General features: G+C 50.5%; 1 protein-coding gene across 10 annotated transcripts in view; it reads right to left on the reverse strand.

Moving 5' to 3' along the window:
- LOC131108624 (sodium channel protein type 4 subunit alpha B-like) overlaps positions 1-23,444 on the reverse strand; it is a 42,644-nt gene that overhangs the window by 4,159 nt on the left and 15,041 nt on the right. For 2 of the 10 annotated variants that reach the window (XM_058059778.1, XM_058059777.1), the window contains 23 exons: positions 21,294-21,385; positions 20,181-20,423; positions 19,193-19,256; positions 13,395-13,536; positions 13,130-13,327; positions 12,877-13,059; positions 12,420-12,677; positions 12,207-12,332; positions 11,105-11,225; positions 10,776-11,014; positions 9,302-9,475; positions 9,053-9,214; positions 8,777-8,971; positions 6,806-6,946; positions 6,358-6,744; positions 5,498-5,621; positions 2,793-2,947; positions 2,359-2,721; positions 1,999-2,274; positions 1,283-1,336; positions 1,080-1,217; positions 887-991; positions 541-811 (listed from right to left, as the gene is read on the reverse strand). In XM_058059778.1, the coding sequence (XP_057915761.1) occupies positions 541-811; positions 887-991; positions 1,080-1,217; positions 1,283-1,336; positions 1,999-2,274; positions 2,359-2,721; positions 2,793-2,947; positions 5,498-5,621; positions 6,358-6,744; positions 6,806-6,946; positions 8,777-8,971; positions 9,053-9,214; positions 9,302-9,475; positions 10,776-11,014; positions 11,105-11,225; positions 12,207-12,332; positions 12,420-12,677; positions 12,877-13,059; positions 13,130-13,327; positions 13,395-13,536; positions 19,193-19,256; positions 20,181-20,423; positions 21,294-21,385 (4,211 nt within the window). Of the gene's footprint in view, positions 1-540; positions 812-886; positions 992-1,079; positions 1,218-1,282; positions 1,337-1,998; positions 2,275-2,358; positions 2,722-2,792; positions 2,948-5,497; positions 5,622-6,357; positions 6,745-6,805; positions 6,947-8,776; positions 8,972-9,052; positions 9,215-9,301; positions 9,476-10,775; positions 11,015-11,104; positions 11,226-12,206; positions 12,333-12,419; positions 12,678-12,876; positions 13,060-13,129; positions 13,328-13,394; positions 13,537-19,192; positions 19,257-20,180; positions 20,424-21,293; positions 21,386-21,806; positions 21,899-23,444 lie in introns of all 10 variants that reach the window. The other 8 variants (XM_058059785.1, XM_058059784.1, XM_058059782.1 and 5 more) reach the window with 8 other exon arrangements.

Below are 23,444 nucleotides of genomic sequence, written 5' to 3' on the forward strand. Positions count from 1 at the left end.
CCTGTCACCCCCCCACCCTCACACACACACACACGTACACACACACACGTACACACACAAGTTGATGTAACAGGTCAATCATGTTTGATTTCTCTCCAGGGACCCGCCCCCTGGCAGCGTTGATTGCTGCTGTTACCTTCACCTCCCCCAGGCGGCCTCGTCTCAGTGTGGACACATGCGCACACGCACACACACACACACACACACACTTAATCACATACTTGCAGCAAGCGAAGAGGAAGAAATGAAAGATGAACAGTGATGGATAAATGAACTGCTTAGGCTGTGCATGTGTCACGTGAGTCGCCCCCATGTCCGTCTGTGACTGCGTGCCCAAACGAGACCTTGGTGGGGGGGGGGGCATCAAGGCCACCCAGGCCGTCACTGAGTTGACAGATAACTGTCAGAATGACATGACATGACATCCTGCTATTGGATCGGATGGCTCACCCTGACTAAGAAAAACACGTGCACATCCGCCCAGGCAGCCCAGGCAGCCCTCCGCCCCGCCCCGGTCAAAGAGTGACAAAGCGTTCCTACCGACGATGGACAGAATGACCACCACGAAGTCGAAGATGTTCCAGCCCACGGTGAAGAAGTAGCACCTGAGCGCCACGATCTTCACCATGCACTCGGCGGTGAAGACCACGATGAAGGCCAGGTTGATGTTGTTGAGGATGTGCTCCATCTGCGGCGGCTGCTCGTCCGTCTCCACCATCATGGTGATCATGTTGAGGAGGATCATCACCATGATGATGATGTCGAAGGCCTGCTTGCCCACCAGGTCGAAGAAGAAGCCCTGCACATCGTTCTGCGAGAGCGAGAGGAGGAACGTGTCGGCGAGTTCTTGTGCAGTGAGAAGGTGTGACCGGGATGTGGTACCAACCAGCGGTCTGGGGATGGGTTTCTGGGGTTTTTTGGAACCCAGTTTCTTCATGGCGTTGTAGTACTTCTTCTGTTCCTCGGTCATGAAGATGTCCTGCCCTCCTAAGTGCTGCCAAGAAGACATCAGAACATTATTTTCACCCACCAAGATGACACTGAAACCGTTCCGTTGGAGGTCAGCGGCCCAAACTTATCTTTCTTTTCTGCTGGTTGAAGTTGTCGATGATGACTCCGATGAAGAGGTTGAGGGTGAAAAAGGAGCCGAAGATGATAAAGATGACAAAATAGAGATACATGTACAGGTTGATCTCCTTGATGGGCTGCTCCTCCACCTGCGGGCGACATGCTTCATGTTCACATTGGGTGTTGAAGATGAGGAGGAGGTGTTGTGACTTACGGCTCGCGAGTCCACCGCAGCGTACATGATCTCCATCCAGCCCTTGAAGGTGGCCTTCAAGACAAGACAACACAGTGAGGCTCCCATGTGACCTGTAGATGGCGCCATGGCAAAGAGGGCAAAGGTTCTGAGGAAACACCCGGGCTGTCTAATCGCCACGGCAACAGCCATCAACACATCCTTTTAAGGACTTCCTTCCTCCTGACAAACTTTCCACAGCCTGGGGCTTTCTTCAGACGCTAATGCTCCTAGTTGCCACGGCGACCAGCCAAACACGGGGAGATGCCTAACGACCCGTTGCCAAGGAGACGGCGCTCATTCAAGTTCTCGCAGTGAATCAACAGATCTCCCATTTTCTCCTCATCTTCATGTCGTTTTTTTGCACTTCCCGTTCGTCCTCTCATTTTCCCTCCCTTCATCCTCGCTGCCCTCCTCTTCATCCTACTCCTCCTCGCTCTTCATGTCTGCCTACTTAATGGCTCTAAAAATAAAAGCCTCTCAGGGCTGATTGACTGGCGGCGTGCTGAACGCCCGCGGCGGCGGCGGAGGCTAAAGTACGAGCTGGAGCGAGGGTGCTGATGAGAGGATGGAGACCATGAAGTAAAGTGTCTTTGTTCACTTAGTGGAGGATGGAGGGAGGATGAAGATGGAGCCATTAAGACTTCATCCTTCCAGTCGGATTTCAGTGGGGAAAAGAAGAAGTAAAAACATCTCACCACTTGGAGGAGTGCCAAGTACCCGGCGCCCACGTTGTCGAAGTTGACCTTGACCTTGGTCCAGTAGTAGAGCGACGTGTCGTTGAGCGCCTCGCACTCTGATTTGTTGTTGATGAATCCGGCGTCGTAAATGTGTCCCGTCCTGTTGACGCAGCGTCCGAACTTCCCTGCGAACAGGTTGACGCCCATGATGCTGAAGATGAGCCAGAAGATGAGGCAGACCAGCAGCACGTTCATGATGGACGGGATGGCGCCGATCAGTGCGTTGACCACCACCTGCACCCACGCACGTATGAGGACGCCGTCACATGCGGGGAACGCTTGATTGTGTCCGACCTGCTCGTGGAGGACGCGTCTTACCCTCATGCCTTCGAACCTGGAGAGCGCTCTGAGGGGTCGAAGTGCACGCAGAGTCCGCAGCGATTTGATGGCGGCAAAATCAGAATAACCCAGCGTGTTGGCCACCAGGCTGACCAGCGACACCTGCAGGAGACGGACAGGTGAGACACTTGGCGCCGGCCAATTAGAAGATGGCGAGCGGCAACTTACGTCCACAATGAGGAAGTCCAGCCAGCACCAGTAGTTGGTAAAGTACTTCTTGAAACCGTACGCCAACCATTTGAGCATCATCTCCAAGATGAAGATGTACGTGAAGATCTTGTCAGCGTACTCCAGCACCACCTTGACCACCTTCCTCTGCTCAATGTAGATGTCCTCAAAGGCCTGCGTGGGGGAAGAGTGGACATCACCAACATGTCCCACACACTCTGAACGGAGTTAAGCTCGAGTCTGACCAGAGCGCCCGAGCTGAGGAGGATCATGAAGATGATGAAGGTCTCGAACCAGCTGTGCTCCACAATCTGATAGCACGTCTTCCTCATCCTCCACCACACCTGCCCGAGCCCCGCCGTCGTGTCCACGTCGCAACAGTGGAACCTGGACACACACACTGGATGGAGGCAGAGAAATGGATCACTCATGGTGATGGACAGGAAGATCACGAGAGCTTCATGAACGCACGTCCATACTACTCTTAGCATTTTGAGTCTTCCAACATGGCTGCCAAGTTGCCATGGTTACCGGCAGCATTTCTGGCATCACTGAAGGCTTCCTGTGGCACACACTGATTGCCACTTTAATTAAAGCTCTGTGTTGCCACGGTTACTAATTGGCCTCAGTGATTTAAAGATCCAGCACTCAATCAGCAACACTTGTTGTGTGTGACAGAAATCCCCTTCCCCCGCCCGTATTGAACGCAGCGCTAAACGCTTCATTAAATCAACACGCCGCCGACGCCTCCTTCACTCACCGCATTGAGCGCCCCTCAGAAAAAGCCGTTGATCGATCCCCGCTGCAATGTGACTGAGCGACACCTAAACGCACCGTGTGCCGCACACAAACATGCTGCTTTTCATTCAGAACCAGGGTCCTAGTTGAACGCGAGTGGACCATGTGTGTCGCTCAGGGGCACTGTGGCACGCTTCCATCTGAGAACGGGGGGAATAAAAAAAGTCCGGTGGTGTGTGCGGCGTCGCATTAAGCCAAAGAGGTGGCATTTAGACGCCTAATGAAGCAGATAATCTAACGGTGCTGGCACTGCATGTGTGTGTGTGTGTGCGTCACCAAGGTTCAGTGGGTCCTTCGCTTTGCATGCGAGCAAATACATTTGATCTTTCTGCATGTGTGTGACTGAAGGTGTGCACGCGTGTTGGCAAAGATAACAGCGACATAACGAGGACGCCAACGGTGAATCACTCTGTCAATGCTAACATTAGCGCGGATCTTAGCTTAGCATTGTTTAGAAGGTTTGTCGGCCTGGCGGCTGACTGACAGCTTGACATATTTAGTCATGACTTAAACCGAAAAATCAACTTTGGTCCGCTCGAGAAGAGACGGAAGCAAACAACAAGGTTCACGAGGAGCGGAGGAAGGAGAAAAGTGCAAACTTGCAGCAAATTAGCAGAGCTCAGCAGAGTGCGGCGTGACGCTGGCGGCGAGTGTGCCGCTCTTCATCACAAGTAGAAAAACATCGCTGTGACCTTCACTTATCTGAAAGCTTGCTGAACACTTGCTGGGATTTTCCCGCTCAGCTGACCTTTCTGCCTGCGACGTGAATAATTAGCGGCATCGCACTTCAGGCCAACACACACACACACACACACACACACACAGATAACCTGTTTTGTCTTCATGTACTGCTTCTACTATTTGAAGTGTTCATATTGTCTGTACTGATGATGATGATGATGAACATCGCGTGTGCTCTCCAAACTGGACCAGCGCAGACCAAGCAGAGAGCACGCGGTGAGCAAGCCGGCGGCAGCTGGACGTCCTGCCAAGTGTGGAGGCCTCTGTAAGCTCCAGATGGCCCGGCACACACACTTGCTGCTCTACGCACAACATGCTCTCTTGTACATTAAATTAGCAAATGGTGACGTGACAACATTGTCTATATAAATATATTTATTTTATGAACTAAACTGAATAAGTGGACTACATAAGCTAATTATAATCACTACAAAACAACACATGGAGATTCGCTGGATTGAAATTAAATAAATCTATTTTCCGGGAAAAGAATGATATAAAAAGGTGCTCGTTTTCAAAAATGGCGTTGGCTTGGCCACGCCCACAAAAAATCCCAGCCTCACAGATGGCCCCCTTTGTTTTTTGGGGGTTATGTGAGCAGCTGGCCCACTCTGAGAGGCTCCCTAGGTACCGGGGAACCAGTGCTGAGTCAGCGTGCTGGCGGTACTGATGCGGTGTGACGGGATGAGAGACCGAGCCAGGATGCAGACCCAGCGGTGCCAGCAGGCGGCGCCTTGCCACACGACGGCAGCTGTTTTCTTCTAAAAAAGTATTAGCGGGCTCAAAGAGGTGGAGTGAGGAACCAAGGACCGGGTCCAAATATTCCTCACAGATCACATCAACAAATAATGAGTGCGAAGCAGCCTAGCTAAGGGTTGTGTGCATTATTTGAGGTTTTTGCACCGAGAGAGTCACTGCAGCTAAAAATGTGGATTCATCCTATGTGGCATTCCCAGCTGGATGGCCCGATTCTGTCTGAGCCTCTTGGCCTTAGCAGCACCGCTGAAACAAGTGGACCAAATAAAAAAATGCATGCACAAGTGTAAAGTGTGAAGTCAGAAGCGTGAGTGTGGTCACCATGAAGACAAACGTCCTCTGGAGCCGCTGAGTCAGGAGGGAAGCCAGGTGCTGCTTTCACCTGGATCAGAACCATAAATCTCATGATGAAGGTATGGGGGCGAGTGGGGGAGGGGCCACTGCCTAATGACGCCACACTAGTCAGCCATTTGCGTCATGACTAACGGGCTGACTACACAAGAAACAACCAGAATGCACCTCATGTATCGTCTTTGATCACATGACGACAACATGTTAACAGGACCGCTAGCTCTCAACAGAGCAGCATCATGCGTAACACGCCTGTGTCACATGTCATGTGGATGTCACATATGGGCGAGCGGGTGGTTCTTACTGTCGGGGAAGCAGTTCTCGGGGTCCATCGCCTCTTCGGCCATCTCAGAGTACTCGTCTTCCTCCTCTCCGGGCTTCCTCAGGTCAACCGTGCTGCCCTCCGACAGGCTGATGTCATCTTTCTGCTGACAACATGATACCATCACATGTTGCGTACACGTGACGTGGATCATAACAAGACGAGTGCACGTGTGTGTCTGCCTGGAGGCCTACATGGACTGTAATGTTTGAAGGATGTAGAACATTTTTGATGTCTCACGTCAGACGAGACAAATCAAAGCGTGTCCTGCCACCTGTCTCTGCAGAGAACACCTGCACTCTACTGGGGTTAAAGGTCGCCTGCTGCAGACTGAGGGAGGGGGCAACAGAGGTCCGGTCCTCCACACCTGGCGGTCTGCACTTACTCTAACATAAGTACATTCAAATATAAATTACAAGCACAAATTTTAATGTCTTGAAAGTGTTGTGACCTTTAACCTCTCATCTGATTGGCTGACGGCTCAATGCATTTGCCGTATCCAAAGGAGCGGAACTTCCATCCAGGAAGTTGGAAGTCAACTGAGAGCAGGTGCATGAGATGATTAAGGATGACCCGTGATAATCAACTGAGTCAGCGCACGCGCACACACACGCGCACACACACACACGCATGCACACACACACACACAACCACGACACAAATCTGTCGTTTCAAGTTAGATGCAAAGAGGGATGTCCTGCTGCTGACATCACACACATGCACACGCACACACAATGTTGTAGAGTGCGAAGATGCTGGACCATAATGCTTTGCTTCAAGCCTCCTACTGTGTGTGCGTGTGCGTGTGCGCCTGTGTGTTTTTGCAAGATGTAGAACCCTACCTGATGCTGGTCACCCTCCTCTTCCTCAGAGTCCTCACTCTGGTCGTCATGGCCCACCTCCTCCTCCTCGTCCTCCTCGTCCTCGTCGGGGAACTCCACGTCTGACTCTCCGGGGGCGATGGGAACGCTGATGGTCAGGTTGGGGTTGGTCATGTAGCTGTCGTCCTCCGACACCACGTACTTCTCCACGTGGCGGCCTGGAAGGTGCATGTGGTTAAGGAGCACGGCGTGCGGGCGGAGCTCGTCGTCAGATGGGGGTGCGCTACCTATGACAGCGCCGTTTGCTTCCGTGTGGATGCTGCTCAGACGTTTGAGCTTCATCATGGCTTTGGCCTCCTTTCGCTTCTGGCGCCGCCGCTTGAGGTTTCCGTTGAAGAAGTCCACCACCTGCATGGCACACAAAGAGGTGAGCGAGCGCATGGAGCAAGGCAGGCGCACCTGTGCACACCTGTCTGCGGCACCAGCCCAAGCCTCTGGTTATCCGATGGATGGCGATCTGCAGGTTGTTCATCTCGCCGTCGTCGTCGGGCGCCGACAGGTTATCAGAGCTGAAGCTGCTGAGGAGCAGCGCCAGGAAGAGGTTCAACAGCTGTGGACGAAACACCCCTCACCGTCAAACACAGGATCCATTGTGTGGAATTGATTGTTCATTAACAGCCGTTGAAGACAAATGATGTGCACTACCTGATTGCAGCCAGCAGAGGCGCTATTGCTACACTAACGCTAACTCCTCTGGGCAACATTATTGTGATCTATATACTGTATACAATAATATATTTACACTAATATTAAAACACCAACTATTGAGTAATTAATTTCCCATTTATCGCCCTACTGTGTGGGTGTGTGAGCGAGGTGCAGCCATCTTTCAAAGCATGTGCATGTCACCAGGATGCTCACAGCTACTTCAGTACGTAAACATTCACACAGGTGTGACCCAATGTGCCAAGTTGTGAACGGTGTGCACGTGCGTCACCTTCACAACAGCACAATACGTAGTGAGAAGCAAATGTGTTATGTAACAACCAGCATCCAGACGCTTCCAATCTTGCTTGTGTAAGAGCAAATTGGGCCAGTGGGTCAATATCTGTGACCCCGTGTGTGTTTGTGTGTGTACATATCGATCCAATCCACCGGTGTCTGTGTGTGTTTGGGAGAGTCGTATCTTGCTGTCACATGTTGGCTTTCAATGACCCAAAGTACTGAGGTGTCATTGGACTGGGGTTGAGGGAGACAGCAATAGATCAATGCCGCTGATTGGCCTGCTGCTCCGCCAATGACCTTGCCGCACCACCAATGCCCCCCCTCCACAGACTGGGCGAATGGAGGAGCCTTTGAACGTGGGAACAACATCAATAAACAAACAGGCAGCGAACACACCACGCCACAGTGTTTTTATTCCAGCTTATCTTCTCAATTCACTATAGAAAGTACAGCTGGATATACTTAAGGGTTTCTATAGTACCTTTTTTCCGTTGAGAAGACCAGAAAGAAGAATAAAATCCTGAAATGTGAGGTCTGTACACAATTTTGTCAGATACCGTAGGTTTGTGAGATTAGAACAAACCTCTCTGTATGAACTTAATAAAGTTCACCTCAGGTAGTCTCTGTCGCGCACACACACACACACACACACACACACACACACAGGTAGGTGACAAACGAGCAGAAACGTGATCTGTTTTTGGTGTTCCTCCTCATCACAACAAACCACCGTGAGCAAAGCACCCCCTGGGAAAATGGATTGCAGCGTAAGGGACGGAGTGAAAGAACGTTTGTAACGAGAGCGAGAGAGGGGTGGAGGAGAGGAGGCGGGAAGAAAGAGGAAAGCAGCGGCCGCGGCAGGAAGCGTCTCGAGGCAGGTGCTCAGCAGGTGAAGTGCTGGCTCAGGGAAACACATTCACCTGCTCGTTTGTCATAACGAGAAACAGCAAACTAAACATCTGCTCACCCGCGGCAGCCGAACACACACACACACACACACACACATACTTGTGCTGCACATATTCATCCAGTCAGGTCAGCACGTCCCCTGCAGGAGGAGATAGAGTTGCTGCTGCTGACAGGAGAAGAATAAGTGTGTGTTTGATTAGCGCCCCCCCCCCATCTGCTTTGAGCCCCTACAATGGAGACACACACCTTCGCACACACACACTTTGATACAATGATGGAAGTCCAGACATGTGACAGCTTCATGGGATAAAGTTCACAGTAAGCTGAGCTACTGTGTGTGTTTGTGTACAGTGGAAGACGATAGGACAGCTTGTTATCAAAAGACATCTTTCCTCTCTTCTCTTCATGTGGAAGAAGATGATCTGGTGTGTGTGTGTGTGTGTGTGTGTGTGTGTGTGTGCACGTGATGAAGGGATTCCTAAAATGACTTGGAGCGGAGCTCGGGCTGGGTTCATAGGTCACTCACCACCAGGTTTCCGATGACCATGACCAACATGAAGACGAGGATGCACAGCGGCTGACCTGCGACCTCCATGCAGTCCCACATGGTCTCAATCCACTCGCCGCACAACACCCTGAAGACGATGAGGAAGGAGTGGAAGAAGTCCTTCATGTGCCAGCGAGGAAGATTGCAGTCTTTGGAGATCTTGCACACGCAGTCCTGAGGGAGGAGCAGGAGGAAGGATGTCACTATGCGCCGCCTTTATGCATGAGACACGGAGACCAGCGGGTCAGAGGTCACCTGGTAGTTCTTTCCAAAGAGCTGCATGCCGACCACGGCGAAGATGAAGACGATGATAGCGAGGACCAGCGTGAGGTTGCCCAGAGCACCCATGGAGTTCCCAATGATCTTGATGAGGGTGTTAAGGGTGGGCCATGAGCGAGCCAGCTTGAAAACACGCAGCTGCGAGAGAACAAGAGACAGAAACATGGCAGCCATGAGTGTGATGGCTTCCACTGTGAAAGCATCGTGGCAGGAAGCGGGCTTCACCAGGCGAAAGGAGCGCAGCACGCTGAGGCCCTCCACGTCGGACAGGCCGAGCTCCATGAGGCTGAGACACACGATGATGCTGTCGAAGATGTTCCAGCCCGTTTGAAAGTAGTAGTATGGATCCAGAGCGATAATCTTCAGAACCATCTCTGCCGTGAAGATTCCTGAGAACACCTGGTGGGTGGAGAAGTACTTAAGCAAGAAGCCGGACAACAAAAGGTGTGTTTATTAAAGCAGGTGAAACAGGACATTTCCAGTTGGTCCTGATGGTGCATCATCCGTGTGTGAATGAACAGAGTACTGTTTCCATGGCGGCATCATCCTCATCATCGCAGCATGAATGAGGTGAGCACTTAGAGTTCACTACACATGTACTATTTTTTTAAAATGTTTCCAAGCGAGGAAGGGAAATGAAAGTTAGCTAGCGAGACTTAAAGGTTCATTTTATGGACTCAGCTTGCTGCTGTTGTGTTCACATCCACATCACATCTCAAAGGAGAGCAACACAGTCGATAAGCTTGCTGCTGTCACATAAGGTCACATGGTATGATGTGCACAGTGCGGTGTCAACACGCTCTTCTTCTTCTTCTTCTTCTTCTGTGAACGCTGCAAACTTTCAAGCCATTCATGTCTGAGTGGAAAAAAAGCTGAGTCATGGTGCCAGGACTGAAAGAGCAGCGCTGCTAAATTGTTAACTGGATAAATCCTGTAATCCTCACAGATGTTTGCATTGCCTTTAGCTCGCCTTTCAGCACGTCTGTGTGTGTGTGTGTGTGTGTGTGTGTGCACGCCTGGGGGATCATGTTAGGACATGACTGTGCTGACACAATCAGAGTCAATAAAAGTTGTTGTGGAATACATGAACATGCTACATGCTATCACATGTTCACATATCTTGCAGCAAGAGTTGACGACCCTGGATGACAAGGACTGACCATTTTGAAACTGATTTTGGAACTAACTTGTAACTGATCATTTGCTTGTTCTCATTATGGTCGCGGCTGAGGTCGAGCCTCAGATGGTAGAGCCATCTCAGCTGACTTTGGGCGGGAGGTGGTTTACACCCTGTCAATCACAATCACAGAGCACATTTTAGAGTCTTCAATTAGCCTAATAACCTAATGGTTCTGGGATGCAGGAGGTACCCAGGGAATACCCATTTGGATGGAGATTCAAACCCTCGGTCTCCCGTCTGTGAGGCCGACATACTGTACAAACCACTAGGCCATCATAAAGCTAATGCCCAACTTTACTTACTATTTTTTGCACTTAGACTGAGCTGAGCAGAACTGTGTGTGTGTGTGTGTGTGTGGGCACGAGCAGGTGTGAACACTCTGGCTGGTGGGCCTTTCACACCTCAGGTACAGCAATTAACATATTGCATCAAGCATGCAATCAGCCAACGTGGCATCAGTCGCACCAGCTGTGTCACTCACTGAACAAGTGAGTCCCATCCATCAATGAGGGTCCCTACCAGGTTTCCGATGCTCAGCATGCCATTGAACTCATCAGTCATGGGGTAGTGTTCCATGGCCATGAAGAGCGTGTTGAGGACGATGCACACGGTGATGGCCAGGTCCAGGAAGGGGTCCATTACCATGATCTTCACCAGCCGCTTCAGCTTAAGCCAGGAGGGGGAGCACTCCCACACCAGGTGACGGTGGGCGAAAACGTACCAGCATGGGTGACATTTCTTGTGGGCCTCCTCCAGTTCTGATGGGTCGGGTTGCAGACAAAGAGCAGTCATAATGTCATATCCAAACACTCAAGTTAGAAAAGGGTGAGTTCTGTGGTGGTGCTCACCCTCCATGGCGTCCGTGAGGTGGCTAGCGGCGCTCAACGCCCTCCCCCGCTGCTCAGAGCCGTGCGTGGATGAAGGCCGCGGAAGCAGCACGATGCTGAGCTCTGTGGTGGAGGTGGGAACCTGCAAGGGGCCACACTGACCTGGTCACGCACAACACACGCACACCGACTTGACACGTGCACGACACTTACAACTTACATGCACACCGCCAGGCTAAATTCATGAGCTGCCATCTTCTGTTACCGTGGTGATACCACCGCACACGTAAACACACATTCAACCTCTTTGACCTGACGTAAATCTTTGTTTACGTGATTGTGTGTGTTTCACGAAGGAAACATAAGCAGGTGATGACTGGTCTTCGATGATTCAGAGAAATCACTGCTGAGAGTGTGAGTGTGTGTGCGCACACTCGTGACCACTATATTAGGTACACAATATAAAGAAAAGACTTCAATATTATGTGACAGATTGTTGTTTTGATTACAATTTCAAAAAAGTTTGAGGCGAAGCGTCCAGGTGTGGTTACATAACACTTCCTGCTCGCGGCCTCTCCAGTGAGACGTGACGCAACGGCCTGAAGGTCGCCTCCCACGGTAACGCCTCCATCCTGTCTGTCTGCCAGGCCGCCGTCAGGGAGGCTTACAAGCGCCGACGGCCGCCAGTTGTGCTCTAATTTGCCTCCAGTTAGCAGCTGTGGGTCGCTATGGTAACATTTCCGTGGCAACCAGAGCCATCATTTCTTCCTCCAGCTCAGCTCTGAGTGGTGAGACTCGTTGACACCAAAACTTCTTGGACTTTTGAAGACATTTTCGGTCTGAGACCTCATCGCTGGGGGGGTTGGAGTGGCCAGGCTGACTGAGAGCTCGACCAACATCAACTTCAAGCAGCTCTTTTAGCCTTTGACGCCACAAACTGCTGTGCTTGTTTGCGTGTCTGCTGCTATCTGAGCTGGAACATGTGTGTGCGTGTTTAGCCCATGATATCATACTGCAGGTATGCAAAGTGCTGATTCATAATTCACATGTCTGGGTGTTGGACGGTTGCAGTCTCCACCATTGTTTCCACTGTGACAAGCAAACACACACATGCAGCACTCACACTCTCCTCCTTGACCTTCTCCATGGTGCAGGCAGGCAGTTGCCCCTGCAGTGGTGGTGGTGAGACCCCGTTGTGGTCCATGGCAACAAAAAGCTTCCCGTTGATGTTCAGAGTGGGATAAAATACCTGAGTGCGCACACACACACACACCTTGTTATTATCCTATTAGGACGTTATGTGGTGGTCTTGCATCAAAGAAACACGTGCGAGTACCTGTGAGCTCCTGCTGGCGGTGCTGTAAGTGCTGGGTCGTCGTTTGGGCCATGGCTGTGGCAGAATGCCACTGAAGGTCCCGCCACTGTACGTCCGTCCCCCGACACCCTCAATCACATCGCCAGGAACGCTGTACTCGTCGTCGGCCATCTCTGCCTCCGAGCCACGGCTCCTGAGGCGGAAGTTGAAAATGGACGACACCTGACTGCTCCTCCGTGTTCTAGTGGAGAAGGATCGAGCCAGCAGCGGGTGGAGGGGCTGGCAAAGAGGGGGAGGTGGGAGAGCAGATGTTACATCCTGATGTCTTACAACAAGAGTGTGTAAAAAAAAAAAAAAAAAAGTGGACATGGCCTCCAGCTGTGCACTTTATAGCTGCATTTCGATCACAGGCCCACAGGGGGCGACTTCACTCAGCTCCGCCTTCTTCAAGAAATATAGTAGCTTCAAAGAAACTCACCTTCCCGGCTTCTGTCACGTCCACCTGCAGCAGCTTCTCCTCCGATAGGTTTGCTTCCACGTCAGCCACTCCCACCAGCGCCTGACTCCGCCTCCGCTCCTCAATGATGTCCAGCGGGGGTCCAAAGGGTGACACTTCTGGTGACATGATGGAGTCCGAGTCGAGGGCTTTTTGCGCCGCCGCCTGATGAGAGGAGTTAACATGACGTAAAAGCGTCCAGCAGAAAGTGGCTCAGCTAATGACGCGACGCCACCTGCTGCTCTTTCTTCAGACGCTCCACTGCAAGCTGGAACTCGCGCTCCTTCTGGCAGGCCTCGGCAATGGTGGCCTGGTTCTGCTCCTCGTACGCCATGGCGACCACAGCCAGGATGAGGTTGACCAGATAGAAGGAGCCCAGGAAGATGACCACCACAAAGAACACCATGTAGGTCTTACCGGCTGAGCGCAGCGTCTGCAAAAACACAACATGTTCGTGGCGGCATCAGGCATGAGCACGGCGCTGGAGATGCTAACGATACCTGGTGGTAGAGGTTCTCCCAGTAGTCTTGTGTCATCAGGCGGAACAGCGAGAGGAAGGCCCAGCCAAAAGTGTCAAAACTGGTATATCCATAGTTGGGGTTCCGTCCCGCTTTCAGGCACTCAAAACCATCTGGACACTTTCTGCGGTTACAAAAAACAATTGATGAGTGATTAAGCAAAGTAAACAAGAGGATGTTATGCAACTGATAAGAGTACAACACAGGAAGTAGGTCTGCATCCCTCACTCCATCTTCTCCTGACACAAACAGCAGCTCTGCTTCCTCGTTAGGCTCGTTAGCGCCGGGCGACCAGGACCCGCCCACACGTGTCACAGCCGAGGACGGAACACACAGCAAGGGGCAGGGAGGACAGCGTTCATCATAATTGATATTCCACATTCATATCCCATCACATCCATTTGCAGCCCACGCGGCCGCAGCTGATCCACTGGAGCACGGCCAGTGACACAAATGACCATCCATCAGAACCAGAACCCGCGCTGCAACATCAGGAACATGACGTGACCCGTCACGCTAAGAGAATGACGGATGTTTACACGACATGAGAACATCGACTTTGAGAGAGGAGTGAGAAGAGGAAAAGTGAGTCGCCAGGCTATACTGCATGTGGGGGTTCAAACCGGCGACCCAAGCGGCTTCAACACCCTATGCACAATATTTCCACCAAACTACTAAACAAGTGTCTGCTTTGTCAGATGTACAACCAATCAGAGCGAGACAAAAATAATGCTGAGGCCCCTCTTGTTTAGGCATTACGGTAACAACAAGTCATACTTAATGCGATAATAAAAAGCTGAACAACATTAAAGGCAATGCAATCAATGGAAATGTACTTTCATAGAGAGCAAGGAGCTGCTGATACAAACATTACAGCAACAACAATCGATGTTAATAGAATGCTAATGTGCATGCCATGAGTGCATTGTGCTGATAATACAACTACGTGGACACTGATGAGGGGGAAAATGATGCACACACACACAATGTGACTTATCAACAGTCATCTTCATGGCGGTTAGACTGACACCCAGCCTGAGCAAGGCCGTATCGTCTCACACACACACACACACACACACACACACACACACACACACGTCACCCGCTCTGGTCCATCCATCTCATACAAGTGAGTCAACATGGTGGCATGTGAGTGTGTCTGATGGCTCCAGTCAGTGTGTGTTTGTGCGCTTTAGGACCTCGAGGACAACATGAAGAGTGTGTGAGTGAGAGCTCTGGAAAATGCAGACGGTGGGATGTGTTGTGTGTGGGCGTGTGTGTGTGTGTGTGTGTGTGAGGTGTGAGAGGGCGAGAGCCAGCAGTTATCTCTCACACACACCTCAGCCTGCGTTAATGGAGGGACACCACTTCAGCCCCCCCCCCAACCAATGAGGGGACCTCTGATTGTGGCACACGCATACACACACACACACACACACATTCTGTTAAAGTAGGTGTGTAAAATTAAAAAGGAATTGATGTTTTCAACAATGAATCAAACCTGAAGAACGTTATGGACGATGTGTATAGTGTGTGTATGTGTGACACACAAAATGTCAAATAGTGTAGTGTGTGTAAGGAAGAGAATGTGAGTTCAAAGTTCACAAGCTGATGATTGCGTTCATTAATTGTGTCTAAACTTTGTGAGACAAAGACAGACAGAGAAAAGACAGATGGACTCAAAGACAAACATGGTGAGCTTATTCTGGGATTCATTCAGTGTGTGTGCGTATGTGTGTTCCCCTGCCATTCCATTTTGTTTCCTATCACACATACACACGCACACACACACACACACACACACACACACACACAAAGCACGCACCTTCAATTATAACATTCAGGTAAACTGAGGCCTGGGAGGAAGCCAGTACTTAGCATCACCATAGCAACCGTATCCCAGTGCTTGTTGCCGAGGGAGATTGTTTTGTGGCACCTCTGCTGAGAGAAGTGTGTGTGTGTGTGTGTGTGTGTGTGTGTTAGAACACAGTTTATCCTACCGATGTTAACTGATGATAAAGGTGATGTATAAAATCACAGACAAAGCTATCATGCTAACCTTAGCATGGCTGCTACAGAAGTGACCATCACGTCAGCTCCACTTTTAGATGCTGATGCCTCCAAGCTCAGCAGCTTTGCAGAGGTCAGAGGTTATGAATCCCCAGGAGGAATCAGAGCTGGGCACATAGGTCAAGGGTCATCGCTGCTGAAGGTTAAAAGAGGCCACCGTGAAGGTCACAGTGAGTGCCGTGTGCAGCCTCACTTCTGTTTAATGTCTCACGAGTGACACAGCAGCTCCTGAAATAGCAGCTCCAGTGCGGCGGGGGCGGGGTCAGCCACTCGTTAGCATCAGAGCGTGCGCGCGAGGCTGGCGGTGCTTTGATCGCTAACGTGCGAGTGCCACTTTGATCGTCACTTTTGGTCACATTGATAACAGAGTCGTCTCAAATGTGTTATCGTTGGAACATCTGAAGTGGCCTGACACACACACACACACACACACACAAACACACACACTGACGTTCCCGCCACTCTGACAGCTAAGTGCTAATTTTCTATTAGCATGACGGTTGAGTCCACATGGTGAGCTGTAAATACACCATGTGTACACAAGTATTGGGACACTTGCAGGAAAAGGAAATCTGGAGCTTTCACAGATTTTGGTGTGTGTGTCTGCGAGGATGTTTTCGAGGTCAGATGTCCATCAAAGGGTGTTTGATTGGGTTGTTCACACCGCACTCAAACCCCATATCTTGGTGTACTTTGGTGTCCATATTTGTTACATTTGTGAGGGGAAAAATGTCTGCTGAAGGACTCCAAAGATTTTTATGATTCGGTCGAAATGAGTCGTGATGCCACTTAAGGTTTTCAGTTTCAGAGTTAAATCGTTTAAGGGTTCACAATCGGGCTTGAAATTAGATTAGTTTTTCCTGAGTGAGACGGGCTGCAACCTTATCTTATGTGTCCTTTGCTTACCCATGATGCTGTGCTGTGTTGTGTGTGTGTGTGTGTGTGTGTGCGTGAAGGGGTTGTTCAGTTCGTCATAACCAATGACATACACAACAAGGTCATGTTCAAGATGGCCGACATGGTCCTGTCTGAAGGGGTTGGACGTCGACAGCCAGAAAAGGTCAAAGTGTAGCCTCTGATTTCTTGGCGTCTTTGTCCTCACTTTAACTCTTTTAGTTTGAGCGCCACGTGACCCCCCAGGATCAAAGCAGCATTTTGCGAAGCAGGCTGGCATTAGCATGTGATTTAATGGCGCTGGTACCAAGGCGATGCCAAGGACAAGGCCGAACTGCTGTCACTCATTGTGCCAGAGCGAAGGTGATTGGCTGCAATCAAAAATTTGTGCAGGTCACAACGCCCCCCCCCCAGCCGGACCTTGAGGCGGTCATGAAAGATACCGCCAGCTGAAACCGGGTCAGAACTTTTAAGAGTGAATGAACGCATGAATGCTTGGAGTGGGAGTCATATTAATAAAGCCAAAGAGAAGGATGCTAACATGCTAATGCAAATAAATTCATCAATCTGATCAACTTATCACTAAAAAGGTTCAGAAAATAATGCTGAATATCCTATTTTTATGCTTACTTTACACCTCTATGCTTAAAACTGTATTTTTTGTACCCAAGTACCTGCACACACACGCGCGCACACACACGCGCACAAATCCCCCCATGGAGCAGACGTTTGGGAGGTGGAAGCCTCTTTGGTGTATTTGGCTGAACATTGAACAGACGTCACATTCTCCAGCATCCCGCGGCGCTCGCAGCACACATACATCCAGTACACACGGCGCTCATGCACGAGCCCGAGTGCACGAGCGCACGTGCACACCCGCAGAAATCAACAGCCATTTAGAAGAATGTTTTGCTTATTGGAGTTGGAGTTATTGATCTGGCAGCTTTTAACATAATGTTTTAACCATTTAGAAAGACACGAGTGCGTGCTGGGAAACTTTCTAAACATACACGTGTGTGCACGCACGTGCAAACACACAAGCACACACTCACATCGACATAGGGACCACCAGCAGAGAAGGCGGCTAATGGAATGATGAATATCAGCCGTACGACGCAGTGTGTTCCAGGAAAATCACCCCCCCTCGGCAGATATTTCCCCTGAGCCGAGTCGGCCATATTTCTCCCTAACTGCGCTGATGACAGCACCGGGCTTCTGAGAGGAAGCTGGGTCACACAACATTGAAGTCCTCTTGGGTTCCTTCCACGAGTGCAGTGAAGGACAACCACGAGGCCACATCGGCAGTCTTGCTCCTTAATTCCAAAGCACAAGCACCCAACCGCCTTATGCTGCTTATGTTTGTCGAAGACGGGAATTCCAGCTGAAGGCGACATTCTAGAACATGGGTCGGCTTGCTAAAAAATATTCGTTATCATCCCTCTCAAGCATTCTCAGTTCTGTTCTGACCTCACATGTTGAATGTCAAACAACGCCCCTAATGGAGACCGCTAATTAGCACCGCTAACGAGGCACATTTTTGCAATGTGCTCGGCATGTCAACAGAAAAGGTGGCAGCAAAGGGCGGGTCACATGACCTACTGTATACTCATTTGTTGGTTGACCATCTATGTTTGTACAGGCCCTCCATGTCCTGCTTGTTTTGTAATCATGATTAGCCAAAGCTCAGCCAATCAGCTAACGAGGTGTCAGTCCTCTGGCGGCTTGTGCAAGTCGCAGCACGTCAGTGTGTATGTCGGCGCGGGTTAGCTCAGTGACCTTTGCCCTCGGGGCGGTCAGAGCAGCCTCGTGCGTGCGTAGCTCGGCCTCAGGAAGCCAGCAGCGGTGAGATCATCGTCACTGTCAGTGGCGCTCGTGCACTCGCTCCTTCTGCCCACGCCGCACAACAATTTGAGGAGCGCCAACAACCAGCACGAAGGTCCACATCAACACTTTTTCTACACATGGAAGAAGTTGTAACCATGGCTGACCTCCGTTGCCGTGGTTACTACCACAGGAAACCGGTCCAGCTCTACTCGTATCATCACCTGGCCAAGAGAGGGCAAATTTGAATTTTGTGGTCACTCCATCTTCTCTCTTTTCTTGGTTTCATCCTGCACTCCTCACTCTGCCCTTTCCTTTAATTTTGTTGTGTCCATCTGTTTTTGTCATCTTTGTCCCTTTCTCCCTGGCACTCCACTTTCCGCCATCTGCTCCGCTCTTCTTCACCTCCACATTGGCTTAATGTTGCCTCCTTCATCTCCATTCACGTGTCTTTAATTTTCTCTCCTGATGCCCTGCAGCCGCCCTCCTCTTTACTTCCCTCCTGTCTCCTCCTATTGCGCTCTCCTCACTCCTTCCTCGTTCATCTTCCTGGCCACTTCTCTTCCAAACATCCGCCTTTCTGCTTCACCTCACCTGAACCTCCATGCGCTTCCCGGCCGTCCTGTAGCGGGCTGGCGTTTACCTGTGAGCTACATGTTAGCATCCCGAGATGCTTTCACACGGCGCAGTCGGCTTGCTGGAGGCTAGCGCACGCACACACACATGCGTGATGTTGTGATAGCGGTGTCATTCACAGTGTCAGCTTGCCCCTCTCAGCATCAACAGTCAGCACAGATACTCGTCCTTGCTGATGTGTGTCACATGACCCCGCGGCGCCACACTCATTTTGCACAAAAACACAAAATTAACTTAGAGAGAGCCAGCGAGGAAGTGACCGGCTCTCCAGTCAGCGAAGGAATCACATCACAGAATGTGTCTCGTCCCACTACAACGCACCTGAAGAAGGAGGCGTGGTCATGAAGGGAAAGACTCACCCTGCATCGCTGCTGTTCCCGCAGATTAAAGCATCCTTTGCTCCTTCCACCTTGTAGAAGTTGTCTGCAAGAAAAAAAAAGTGTTTCAACAAGTCGCTTCAACATCCTCTGAGTGGCGGCCAGGTCGTGTGAGTGGGCGGGCTCAGAGCTTGCAGGCCACCAACATGAGGACGATCGCGAGCGTTTGACTGGGAAAAAGTTGTTCTCGTGCGAGGCGGCGTTGCATAAGACGATGCAGGAGCAGACAGGCGGGGGTCGACGACGCCTTCCACACAAACACTGACCTTAAAAGCTAGCTTGACATTTTCATCCACTCGCCTTATGGGAACAACTTTCAGGATGCTCATCTTTTATTCAACGCCAGCGCACACACACGCGCACACACACTTTATCAGCCGCTACACATCCCACACAAAAGGAATCAGAGAAGCAAAAGACGCTTCCTGCAAAAGAAAGTTCAACCTTTTCGCACAAACGTCAAGCTACAACTTTTATTGTGACGGGACAGTTGTGATGTTAAAACAAATTAGATATTCAGGCAGCAATTAATTGAACTTAATCTCACATCAGAACTTTTACTGTGACGGGACGGGTGCAACATGGCAAAAAAAAAACAACAATTTTTTTAAAAATCTATTGTGGCGAGATGGGTGCAATGTCACTAAAAATGTGCAAAATGCGACAAAACAAAGTGCAGGACGGCACCCAAAATGGCCACCATAGACCACACTGAGCTACATGGCGGCCGACGTTTCGCGTAGGGAACATCCGCCATTGATCTGCGCCGACAAACGCTTTCTGGCAGGCGGCGACAACGCAGCGACGCATGGTGCTCGGGTTTCATGGCAGCTTTTAGAGGTCGATACGGACGCCTGCGGGGACCTTTGTTTGTTTTGTTTGTTGGCGGCAACACAAATAGTAGGTGCATTAGTATTGAGCCACACACAGACACCACGGGCGAGAGCAGTGTGATGAAGGTAGTCCTCACCCTCGTCGCTGACAAAGTGGCGCATGGAGGTCCATGTCTTGTTGTTGCAGAAGAAGGACGTGTTGGCGGGCAGACTGTCGTTGACGCAGTGCGCCGTGCTGCGCACACACTTCTGCCGAAGATTCCCCATGAAGAGCTGCAGGCCGATGAGGGCGAAGACACTCAAGCAGAAGACAGTGAGGATCATCACGTCAGCGAGCTTCTTTACTGATTGGATTAGAGCGCCCACGATGGTCTTCAGCCCTTCAAGATGGACGACAATGTTAGGGAGCTACCACCACCATGAACCGTGGAAAAATTGGGCTAAAATCACTTTAAGGAACATTCCAATTGAAAATAAAAGTGAGCTGAGCATTTTAGAAAGATTGTGCAACCAAGATGGCGCTGAATGCAGTAAAAAAACAAAAAGGTCAAGTGAAATTGAAGCAAAGCAAACGGGTGAAGGTGTAGCGGGTGGCCATCTTGTTGAAACAGTCAAGCTAATTGCGGTCCAACTCAAAAACAACTGCCGAGTAGAAATGTGAACACAATTTTCAAACTTTCATTGTGAGACTTTAAAGCACAACAGCTTTAAGTCGTGAGCAACGGCAAATGAAGGACTGACAAACAAACATGGTGACAAACACAAGAAGAAGAAAACATGAAGGAAGAGGAGTGACGCCAGACACTCGCACACTAAACGTCACTTCTGCTCGTTCTGCTCAAGAGAGACGTACTTTTTGAATAAAATTGTGCGCTAAAGATAAATCATGCGCTTTGGTAAACCCTTACGGGGCAGGCCTACATGTTACGACTTAGAGTATAATATGGAACATGCCATCACAAATATAAATTCATTAGTGCTAGATTCTAACGTGCTAAGTGGCGACATACAGAGGTCAGCCAGCATCGGTTTGCACATTTTCTATCCTGAAATTTGCTTTTGTTTTGGAATAAGTCATTTAACTGACTTGTCTATAAAACAATGAAGTGAAATGTTTTGCTTGACTTTAAGATGCTGTGGTCTGGACCTCTGATGTCCACTTGTGTCCTAGTATACTACCAACGTGCATCACGCCATCACGCTGTATGCTAACACGTAGGGGAGGTGGGCCGGTTTTCCCCCGCGCTCACCTGGGATGACTGAGATGGTTTTGAGCGCTCGCAGCACCCTGAACGTCCGCAAGGCCGAGACATTACCCAGGTCGACAAACTCAGTCACATATCTGCAACAAGGCCAGACACAAGCACAAAGACACACAAAGGGTGTCACGCACATACACACGCACGTGAAACACACGCAAACACACGCCTGGAAGCTCGACCGTGACAAAGGTCAAAGCAGGAGCTGCTCACATGGACGCCACCTGGAGGGGGCTACACCTGCGTAACCTCTGATGTCACAAGCCAGGTTACTCGGATCACAGCTAGCGTGTTTAGCTATCACACCCTCCAGCCGACTTCCTGTTGTCAGCTTCCTTCTTTAGTGCCCCGTGGACCACACCCGCGCCCACGCACGGGGCAGGAAGCACAGGGGAGGGGAGGCAGGGACTGACCACACACGGGATGGACACGGGGAGACATTTTTACGACCACACAGCGATGGCGAGCGTTTCCTCTCCCTCCTCGCCCCCCTGGTGGCCTTACCTGGGATGACCGAGATGGTTTTCAGGGCTCTCAGGACTCTAAAGGTTCTCAGCGCCTGCAGGTTGCCTACTTTGATAAACTCTGTTAACAGCCTGGAGGGGGCAATATGGCGTGTACAGCGACAACAGAAGAAGACAAAGCTTAACAGTGTCTGACAACAATTTAACATACATCCCAATTTTTCAGACTGAATCCATCCAAAATGAAGATTCATGCTCTCAAATGTTTACATCTCAGGTGAAAAACACAAATATGGCATTTCCTGCTGAAGGTTATCGTGTTGATCCAGTGGCTTGGTAAAACACGAGCATCGCAAAAGAGGGCGAGGCCTCGGTTAGAGAGAGCCAGGTGGGTGCCTGGCGACGGCGGCCATTTTGCCCTACCCTCACGCCCATCAACTCATCTGCTGGCGAGCTGCTAACAGCCTTCGAGAAGAGCTCATATTTCTCCCCCCCATGACTGGCAGATTGATTGAATTACCGTGAGGGCGGCGGCAGCGGTGGGGGGGGGGAGTCGTTAGGGGCGGTGCTGATGGCGGTGGCAGTAAAAGCTTCAGTCTGTACTTTTTTTATTGTTACTTTAACGTGTCAAAGATGACTTTAATGACTTAGCTCATCGTGTGCTTCCTCCATTTTCCTCCATCAACTTTTCCGCACTCGTGCCAGCGAGCGGCTAAATATTCCAGTCGCAGCAAACTCCAGAACCTCCCGGCTGGAGGACGCGCGACTGGTCATGTGATGCTCAACATTAGAGCGCCAACAAGGAGGCGGGGCATTATGTGTCGATTGAGGGCAATGGACACTGTTGCCATGGAAACTCCGACTCAGTGGGCGGGGCTGAGAGCATCAGTCTGACTATTGTGTGTGTGTGTGTGTGTGTCCGGAGGGGTGTGTCTATTTACTGACCATCACTCTGCTTTTAATAAAGCTTGAGGTGACGTTTCAGGGGCACACTGTGTGTGTATGTGTGTATGTGTGTATGTGTGTATGTGTGTGCGCTAATATGTGACTTATGTGTCCCTGCGCTGCTAAAGATCCATCTGACTGCAGGATGGTCCACAGGTCAAGGATGTGCACCCACTGACACCGTTTGTGTGTTGGTGTGTGTGGCGCCATAACTTGATGAAGAAACAATGCCACGGAGGCAGAACATGGAGGCGCTTTAAAAGCAGGAATTGATCCACTATTATTTCCCAGAATTCCTTGCAACGATGGAAGCCTAATGTTTCACACAGCAGCCACCAGAAGTGCCGGCTAACTGTCTTAATGCTGGATTTGTCCTTTAAGAGTGGCCATTTTGCCCAGAGGGCAACGTGTGGTTGGGGTTGTGGGGGTCAAATTACGTAACCCCCCCAGACGCGGCGGCCCCGCACGAGAGGGCACCTTCATCAATTTAGCAGTGCGCCAACAGCGGAGGCGATGCTGCTTCATTAGACGGCGGTAACCCTCGGGCCGAGCATGAGGGGGGTCAACTATTGATCCGATCAGTTCATTCCGATCATTTATCTTCCAGACGGCGTCCCTCACTGCATGCCTCGCACGCTTGCCTCTTTGATTGATCGCCACCTGATTGCTAAGCAAACCAAAGTGTAACGATTTTCCATCAGTCACTCAATTACTGAAGTGGAAGGGTCGCGCT

This window comes from Doryrhamphus excisus, chromosome 21 (assembly GCF_030265055.1).
Source record: "Doryrhamphus excisus isolate RoL2022-K1 chromosome 21, RoL_Dexc_1.0, whole genome shotgun sequence".
NCBI lineage: Eukaryota > Metazoa > Chordata > Actinopteri > Syngnathiformes > Syngnathidae > Doryrhamphus > Doryrhamphus excisus.